Here is a 10,021-nt window from a genome sequence, read left to right as displayed (position 1 = left end):
ATTTTGAAAGTTGGCCTTCGGTAATCTCGGATTACTGGCCATCACGACACCAAACTACTAGGGGCGGTTTGGGGTCGGGACACCCTGGAAGCTAGCTTCAATTCTAGATTAAGATTGTGTTTATATCATAGAATTGTGTAGGAATTTTAAAAGAAAAGAAAAAAGGAAAGAAAAAAATGCGAACAATATGAGTGAATTATAATTTTTTTGGAGAAAATTAGTGAAATCTTTCTCTAACTTTGTGTAGTAAGAGAGGTCCAATATATTTTTTTTTATTAGTTAGGTCCTTCAACATTTTCACAGAGAAAATTTGACTCAGAGAAATTTTGCCCAACTCAAAGAAATTTTGGCCCCTACTCAGAGAAATTTCTTTGACTCGGAAAAAAATTTTCCGAGTCAAATTTTATCTGTAGAAATGTTAGGGGATCTTAACTACTATGAAAAATATTATACGTCATTTTTCTTATAAAATTTTAATATCAGGAACCTTAAAAGATTCCCCATTTTTTTTTCTTTTAAATTTCTATCTAGATATATGATCGAAACGCAATTTAAAATTACAATGCATTCATAAGGAATGAGAATCATTGTGTACTCCTCATGGGTGTAATGTGACTTTTCCCTTACACAATGACTCATAAGGAATGAGAATCATCGTGTACCCCTCATGAGTGTAATGTGACTTTTCCCTTCTTTTTTTTTTTTTTGTGTAATTTATCTCATGTCAATTGAATCTTTATATTTTGAATTGTATTTATTTTTTCCTTTAATTTTTCACATTGCATCAATTTAACCCAATTAATAAGTTATACTAAGAAATTGAACAAAAATGAAAAGCAAAATGGTTCATTCAAAGGTAATGAACCATTTACATCAACCCGCTCACTCTATTTTGTTTATCGATTTCTGTTCAATTTTTAAATAGGAGCATTACCAATTAGATTAAATTGATGCAAATATAATAATTTCAAGTATGATGTAATTAAAATTGCAAAACCAAATCAACTACAAGCATGCAGTCCCCAGTGATTAGGAATTTCCCATATTCAGTCCCACATATTCCACCCTACACAGACAATGCTTACCTGTGGAGAAAAAGAAATTGCAGGTTATAAATAATCACAACCAAGCCTAACTTTGCAACTGCATGCCAAAAATAAAAAATAAAAAGAAAGAGATCGGAAAATGGCATCTCCACTTTTAGTAATGGGTTTTCAGCTACTCCAGTTATTTTATGTATGGAGTGGCATATGTGTCGTAGCCATGACACTTGTACATGTTGGAACACTCCCGGCAGCGACTACAAGTCAAAGATTTTGCAAGACCCTCATGTGGTTGTGAGCTCATGGAACAATTCTCTCCATTTCTGCGAGTGGCAAGGTGTCATATGCAGTCACCGGCACAGGAGAGTCACCATTACAAACTTGACGTCCCAAGGTCTAGTTGGTTCCTTGTTTCCTTATGTAGGGAACCTCACCTTCCTTCAGGGGTTGTGGCTCTCTAACAACACTTTTCAGGGTGAAATCCCTGTTGAACTCGGCAACCTGTTCAGGTTGCAAATTTTGAACCTGAGCAACAACAACTTTGAAGGAGAAATTCCAGCTAGCTTATCCCGCTGCTCCAACCTCACATACCTTGGTGTTGGTACAAATAAACTAGTGGGGAAATGCCCCAAAGAGCTTACTTCCATGCCAAAGCTCACAAACCTTGCCTTTTACAAGAACAATTTGACGGGAGGCATTTCTCCATTCATTGGGAATCTTACTTTTCCGAAAAGCTTTTCTGCTCTAGAAATTCTTTTGGAGGAAGTATTACAAATACCTTGGGTCAATTGAAAAAACTAACACAACTTGGATTGGGTGGCAATCAACTCTCCGGTATGATCCCTCCATCTATTTATAATCCTTCATTCATAAATGTTTTTTTTGTGGGTATTAACCAACTTCATGGTAGTCTTCCGCCAAGCTTTGGTTTCATGTTCTGTGATCTTCAACTCCTCCAATTAAATGCTAACCAATTTACTGAAACCCTTCCATTGTCAATATCAAAATTTTCAAAAATGGAACAATTTCAAGTAGAACAAAACAACTTCAATGGGAAAATAACAATTAATTTTGGAAGACTACAGAATCTCAAGAAAATAGGTCTATTTCATAACAATTTCAGAAGTGGGGAACCAGATGACCTAGCCTTTATTGGTTCTTTTGCCAACTATAGCAATTTGGAAGTATTGGCTATGGGGTTTAACCAATTTAGAGGGGTTACCAGAATCTGTTGGCAACCTGTCAAAGAATCTGATTTTCTTTTCACTTTGTAGAAATCAAATATATGGAACTATTCCTTCAACAATAGGTAACCTTGTCAACTTGGATGTGTTAAGTATGGCAGATAACCAATTCACAGGTACAATTCCAACTAACATAGGAAATCTTCCAAAGATGCAATTGGTTTCTTTGGAGATGAACCACCTCTCAGGGAAAATTCCATATCCCATCAGAAACCTATCATTGTTGATTGAACTTTACTTGGGGGACAACAGACTAGAGGGGACCATACCCTCAGGGCTTGCTAACTGTAAAAAGTTGTTGTTACTGCACCTTTACCAAAACAACTTGAGCGGAAACATTCCCAAAGAACTCTTGAAAGTCTCATCTTTGTCAATTTCATTAAATCTAGCTTGGAATCGTTTGTCTGGTTCTTTGCCAACAGAGGTTGGAAACCTTAAAAATTTAATGGAATTGGATATCTCTGAGAATAGGTTGTCTGGTGAAATTCCTAGCAGTCTCGGTAGTTGCACTAGCCTTGAAAACCTTTACATGCAGGAAAATTCTTTTCCAGGATCCATTCCTCTATCATTCGAATCTTTGAGAGGTATTCAAAACTTTGATCTTTCTCATAACAACTTGTCTGGAAAAATTCCAACTTTCTTAGAGAAATTTTCCCTAATGATTCTCAATTTATCCTTTAATGATTTTGAGGGCGAGTTACCAATGGAGGGAGTTTTTGCAAATGCAAGTGCAATGTCAATTGTTGGAAATCGTAGGCTTTGTGGGGGTTTCTGAGCTATAACTATCGAGTTGCATCACCAAGAAATCAAAACATAAGATGCCTCTTTCACATATATTGGCAATTACAGCAGCTTTTGTACTTGTTGGAGCAACACTTTTGTCATTCTTTACAATTTATTTGTTCAAGAAGCAAAGAACAACTCAATCTACAGTTCTAGTGTTGAAAGAATCATTCTTGAAAGTCTCCTATGAGAAACTCCTCAAAGCAACAGATGGTTTCTCTTCTACGAACCTAATTGGTTTTGGTAGTTTTGGCTCTGTATATAAAGGAATTCTCGTTCAAGATCAGGAGTTTGTTGCTGCTATCAAAGTACTTAACCTTCAAAATCGTGGAGCCATAAAGAGTTTCATGGCAGAGTGTGAAACCTTGAGAAATATTCGACACCGAAACTTGGTTAGGATCATAACTTCTTGTTCCAGTGTTGATTTTCAAGGGAATGAGTTCAAAGCTCTAGTTTATGAGTTCGAGCCAAATGGGAGTCTAGAGAGGTGGTTGCATGCAAGTCTAGAAACAAATGATGGGCAAAATGAGCAGTAGAGACTCAACCTTCTACAAAGAATAAACATCGCCATAGATGTGGCTTGTGCGCTTGATTATCTTCAGCACCAATGCCAAACGCCGATCGTTCACTCTGATTTGAAGCCAAGTAATATCCTTCTTGACCGTGAGATGGTTGCCCATATTGGAGATTTCGGTCTGGCTAGATTTTTCCTAGAGCTCACCAATCCAAATCAAAGTAGCTCAATTGGAGTAAGGGGAACCATCGGATATGTAGCTCCTGGTAACTACTTTTTACCCTTTTTCTAATAGAATATCTTATTGGAATATATAGAATGTATTGCTTTCATATTATGGAATTCATATTTATCATAATTGATTTTTCCATTTTCTTTCGTATCAATATGCTTTTGCAGAAAATGATCCTTGGGCTTTGAATGTGAATTGTTTTAATGGCAGAGTATGGGCTCGGAAGTGAGATTTCTGTTGAAGATTGGCTCAGATTTGCTGTCAACAATGGCTGCTGTCAACAATGGCTGCTTTGTTTGCTTTGTCAACAAAGGTTGCTGATTGAAGAGCTTGTGCTACCCCATTGCATCTATAAATAGGTAGTGAATTGGAGGAATTCAGTGTGGTGAGTAGAAGAGAGAATACAGAGCAGAGAGAGAGAGAGAGAGAGAGAAAGTAATAGAGTGTGTAATTCTTTGTTCTAAATATAGTGAAATTCGCTGCCCGTGGACGTAGGTGACTTGTCGGACCATGTAAATCTTTGTGTGTTCTTGCTTGTGTGCTTGTGTGTGATTGTTTTCTGCCTCCTAGGCACAACAAATTGGTATCAGAGCATTGTTGTGCGAAAAACATAGTGCTTTTTCTGTAAACTGAAAATTTTGAAGTTGTCGAAATCGAGTTTTCAGCATACACTACAGGGAAAAGCACATTTGGCGACTAAATTTTTTGACTAAAAAAATTTGGTCGCTGAAAGTATAGCTTTTGGCGACTAAAAAAGCATTAGTAGCCAAAAATAAAGATTTTTGGCGACTAAAAAAATTTAGTAGCCAAAAGTGAGGCATTCGGCGACTAAATTGATGTTTGGTCGCCAAAAGTGAGGCTTTTACCGACTAAAAAAATTTTGGTAGCCAAAAGTTAGGCCCTTTGGCAACTAAAAAAAATTTAGTAGCCAAAAGTGAGGCCTTTACCAACTAAAAAATTTTTAGTAACCAAAAGTGAGGGTTTTTGGCGACTAAAAATAATTTAGTAGCCAAAAGTGAGGCATTCGGCGACTAAAAAGAAGTTTAGGCGCCAAAAGTAGTAATTTTAGCGCGGGAATTTTATTTTTAATGACTAAAAAATTATTAGTAGCAAAAAGTATAGAATTGGCAACTAAAATTATGTTTAGTCGCCAAAAGTGGTCTCTTTTATTTTTCTAATAAATAATTTATTTTTACATAAATTATGTTCAATAAAAAATAATTGTCTTTATATATATACTTTTATATTAATACGGGTCTATGTACTATATAAATAATATATGTTGCATATATAATCATATGGTGTTATCGAGGCGTAGTGGAAAGAGGGTGTTGTATAAGGTTTATAGTGTGCGAGGTTGATGGTTCGAATCTCTACAAGAGCAGAGTGTAATTTTTTTTTTCACGAAATCACTTTTGGTGACTAAAAGGTTTGGTCGCCGATTCCTTGAGTATTGGCGACTAAAACATTGGTCGGTAAATGTATAATTTCAAAAAAATATAATTGACTATTGGCTACCAATAATTTAGTAGCCAAACATTGGCCCTTTGCTGACCAACTAAAATTTAGTAGCTAAAAGGTAGGTTTTGTCGACTAAATAAAATAGTAGCCAAATGTTTCACTTTCAGCGACCAAACACACGTTTAGTCGCTAAAACATTCACTGATAGTGTTTAGGCGACTAAGTTGATGACAAAAAAATTTAGTCGCTAATTGGCTTTGGCAACTAAAAAAGTGACATTTAGCGACTAATATTTTGGTCGGCGAAACTGATATTTCTTGTAGTGATACCACGACGACCGCCTTGACGAGAGGAGTTCAGACCCAGAAAGACCAACCCACGAGGACACTTCACGCGCCTCACGCGCTTGCCGAAGTTCTGCTGGAGACTTGCCGAAAAGTTCAGTCCGGCGAAGCAAAGGTTAAAGAAGGCAACCAGTCCTAAAGGCTTTAAGTATTTACTTGTGCACAAAAATAGCACCAATTCATACTTGGCAGAGTGGTTAGAGCCTTTGGTTTGATGCATTGAGGTCAAGGGTTCAAAACCCAAGTCAAAAAAATTTCCAATTTATTTTTAGAAGCTGCCACGTCACGCGCACATCAGCCCCAATTGTCGCCAGCTCAACTGCCACGTCCTTGACATATCAGCACACTGCCACGTCAACGTCCCACTCAACATTGCCAAGTCACTGCCATGTGTCAAGACCCGTTACCGCCAGCTCAACTGCCACGCCAGCGCCACATCAGCACATCTGCTACATCATCAATCCCAGTCAGCCGAACTTTCTAAAATTAAAGAGAGGCCCCTGAAAGTTTGGTAATTTGCATTTTCAGCCCCTGATCTTGCTAAAATTGTAATTTAGCCCCTCGAACTTCTATTAATTGCAGTAAGGTCCCCACAATTTTGAAAAATTACAATTTGGCCCCTGGATTTGGGGAAATTTCATTCAGGTCCTTGGAGAGGTAGAGAAAGTGCTTACCTAGCTAAATCAACCACTTGTCGAGACACGTCACCGCCACGTTAGCACATCTGCCACATCATCAATCCTAGTCAGCCAAACTTTCTAAAAGTACAGGGAGGCCCCTGAAAGTTTGGTAAATTACATTTTTGCCCCTGATCTTGCTAAAATTGCAATTTAGCCCCTAAAACTTCTATTAATTACAGTAAGGTCGCTAGAGTTTTGGAAAATTGTAATTTGGCCCCTGGATTTGGAAAAATTTCATTAAGGTCCCTGGAGAGGTGGAGAAAGTGCTTTCCTAGCTAAATCAACCATTCCGAACACAACCGTGGATTTCGTTTTTTGAGATTCAGATCCAAATTTTCCATGAAGTTCTTTGGGAGCTTAAAATTTGTCGCGTTCTGCGCATTTCGAGCGTCCGTTATTATTTGTGGTGGAGATTATTGAATAGTCTTAATGGCAGAATCTACGGAGACGAGATCAACTTAGTCCACAAGTAACCTAGGGACTACAAGCAACTCTAGGCATTGGATCCCGGTGTCCCATACTAAGTTCAAGGTAGAAAAGTTTGATGGAAGCAACAACTTCGGCATATGGAGATGCGAAGTGAAAGATATGCTTGTCCAGATGAACCTGCACTTCACTCTAGGAGACAAACCAGATGACCTGGACGGGATAGAATGGGAGAAAGTGAATCTCCTGGCCTGCAGTTCTATCCGACTCTGCCTTACAAAAGAGGAGAAGTACACCTTCACAGAATATGATACTGCGAAGGACCTTTGGAAGGCATTGGAAGACAAATTCATGACAAAGAACATTGAGAACTGGCTCTACTTGAAAGAGAGGTTGTTTCGTTTCGACTATAAGAAAGGTATTTCGATGAACGAACACCTAAACAATTTCAACAAAATTCTTACCGATTTGAAAAACTAGGATGATCACATTGATGATGAAGATAAAGCACTATTACTATTGAATTCTTTGCCTGACACATATGATCATCTCACCACCACTTTACTGTATGGTAAAGAAAAGATCAAGTATGTTGATGTTGCAAACGCCTTGGTAAATAATGAGCTTACAAGGAAAGATAAATTTGCAAACAGGGACTCAATATCCGTGGCATTGATAGTCAGAGGCAGGGCGAATAACAGAAGATATACAGGGCGAGGAAAGTCTCGCTCAAAATCCAGAGGGAAATCATTAGATAGAAGACGTCTTACAAAAGACGCGTGTGCTGCTTGTCGCTAGAAGGGGCATTGGGCAAAAGATTGTCCTAATAAAGACAAGAAAGAAGAAAATGTGAACATTGCACGAGATAGAGATAATGGTGAAGGATCAGCCTTCACAGTTTCATCATATGGCCAGTTTGATGAATGGATTCTAGATTCCGGATGTTCCTACCACATGTGTCCTAACAAGCAGTGGTTCTCGAGCTTACGAGAGTTCGATGGAGGAGTTGTGTAGATGGGCAACGACCAAGCTTGCAGAACAAAGGGGATTGGAACAATTCGACTGAATATGGATGATGGAACAATCAGAATTCTCGAAGATGTTCGGTACGTACCAGATTTGATGAAGAATCTCATCTCAGTGAGAGTTTTAGATTCCAAAGGTTACAGAGTAACTGTGGGAGGTGGAGTCCTCAAAGTTGTTCGAGGAGCATTTGTTGCAATGAAGGGTATTTGAAAGGGAAATTTATATTTCCTAAACGGCTCTACAGTCATAGGAAGAGTGGCTGTCTCCACCAGCTCAGAGGATGATGCATCAGACACTTCCAGACTTTGGCACATGCGCTTAGGGCATACTGGAGAAAAGGCTTTACAAGGGTTGGTAAAGCAAGGCCTGTTAAAAGGCACCAAAATAGGGAAGCTTGAGTTCTGCGAGCATTGTGTACTGGGAAAGAAAACAAGAATCAAGTTCGGTACTGCTATTCATAGTACCAAAGGGATTCTAGACTACGTTCATACCGATGTATGGGGTCCTTCCAAGAATGCTTCTTTGGGAGGTAAACACTACTTTGTGTCATTCATTGATGATTTCTCAAGGAGAGTTTGGGTTTACACAATGAGGCATAAAGATGAGGTATTAGGCATCTTTCTTGTATGGAAAAAATGATTGAGACCCAGACAGACAGAAAGATCAAGAAGCTCAGATCTGACAATGGCAGCAAATACACATCAGATCCCTTCTTTGAGGTTTACCGGAATGAAGGGATAGTGAGACATTTCACAGTTAGTGGAACGCCACAGCAAAATGGAGTTGCAGAACGCATGAACCGCACTTTGGTAGAGAAAGTCCGGTGTATGTTGTCACATCTAGATTGAGCAAGGCATTTTGGGGCGAGGCATTGAACTATGCTCGTCATCTTGTTAACTGACTACCTACTGCAACACTTGATGGCAAGACTCCCATGGAGGTATGGTCAAGAGCGCTTGCTACTGATTATGATGAACTACGTATCTTTGGATGTCCAACTTATTTTCATGTTATAGAATCTAAGTTGGATCCTAGAGCCAAGAAAGCTATCTTCTTGGGCTTCAGTGATGGTGTTAAGGGATATAGACCCTGGTGCCCTGAATCAAAGAAAGTTGTCATTAGAAGAGACGTTACCTTTGATGAGTCTACAATGCTGACGCAGCTAAATCCTCAACAGAATGAGGAAGCATTGAAGAAGGCAGTGAAGGTGGTGTTTGAGACTCTAGCGAAGACTGTTCAGACAGACAACAATCCTGAAGAAGTTTCAGTTGACAGCTCTGAAGCAGACTCTGAAGAGAGTTCAGATGAAAATGAAGATCCCGAGGCCCCGCAATAGTCAGAACCCATTGCAATTAGAAAAGGAAAAAGAGTTACTAAGAAACCTAGTTGGATGACCGATATGGTGGCCTATGCACTTCCAATCATTGAAGATAATATTCCTTGCACTTTCAAAGAAGCTCTGCAGAATCCAGAAAGTGTCAAATGGAAGGAGGCTATGGATGAAGAGATCGGGTCACTTCACAAGAACCAGACTTGGAAGTTGGTGTAACTTCCAAAAGATAAGAAAGCAATTGGGTGTAAGTGGGTTTACACTAAGAAAAAAGGCATCCCAGGCAGAGACAACATCAGATTCAAAGCTAGAGTGTAGCTAAAGGCTACGCTCAGAAGGAAGGAATAGACTACAATGAGGTATTCTCACCTGTTTTGAAGCACACGTCTATTTGTATCTTGTTTGCTTTGGTTGCACAGTTTGATCTCGAGCTCGCCCAACTCGATGTCAAAACTGCCTTCTTACATGCAGATCTTGAAGAGGAGATATACATGTCCCAGCTAGATGCTTTCAAAGTTGCTGGAAAAGAGGATTGGGCTTGCAAATTAAAGAAATTGTTGTATGGGTTAAAGCAATCCCCAAGACAGTGGTACAAGCGATTTGATCGGTTCATGACGGAAAAGAAATACACAAGAAGCCATTATGATCATTGTGTATATTTCCGTAAGCTTTTTGACGGTTCCTTCATCTATTTGCTCTTATATGTAGATGATATGCTGATTGCATCTAAGAGCAAGGTGGAGATTGATAAACTTAAGGCACAATTAGCAGGAGAGTTAGAAATGAAGGATCTTGCTGAAGCAAAGAAAATTCTTGGCATGGAGATCAAAAGATACATGAAGAAAGGCACGGTTTGTCTGACACAAACCCAGTATTTGAAAAAGGTGTTAGATAGATTTGGCATAAATGGGAAAACAAAAGCTGTGAGTACACCATTG

At 38.8% G+C, this 10,021-nt stretch overlaps 1 protein-coding gene and 1 pseudogene across 1 annotated transcript; both read left to right on the top strand.

Moving 5' to 3' along the window:
* Positions 1-3,105: 3,105 nt before the first annotated feature.
* Positions 3,106-4,045, top strand: LOC114274791 (putative LRR receptor-like serine/threonine-protein kinase At3g47570 pseudogene; annotated as a pseudogene).
* Positions 4,046-7,795: 3,750 nt separating this feature from the next.
* Positions 7,796-8,392, top strand: LOC145792594 (putative mitochondrial protein AtMg00300). Its single transcript, XM_082873491.1, has 2 exons — positions 7,796-7,955; positions 7,998-8,392. Exons 1-2 carry the CDS (start codon positions 7,796-7,798, stop codon positions 8,390-8,392), a joined length of 555 nt encoding a protein of 184 aa, XP_082729617.1.
* Positions 8,393-10,021: the final 1,629 nt, after the last annotated feature.

This window comes from Camellia sinensis, chromosome 1, assembly GCF_055761805.1.
Source record: "Camellia sinensis isolate YWXY chromosome 1, ASM5576180v1, whole genome shotgun sequence".
In the NCBI taxonomy this organism is placed as follows: Eukaryota; Viridiplantae; Streptophyta; class Magnoliopsida; order Ericales; family Theaceae; genus Camellia; species Camellia sinensis.
This window is presented reverse-complemented; position numbering and strand designations above follow the sequence as displayed.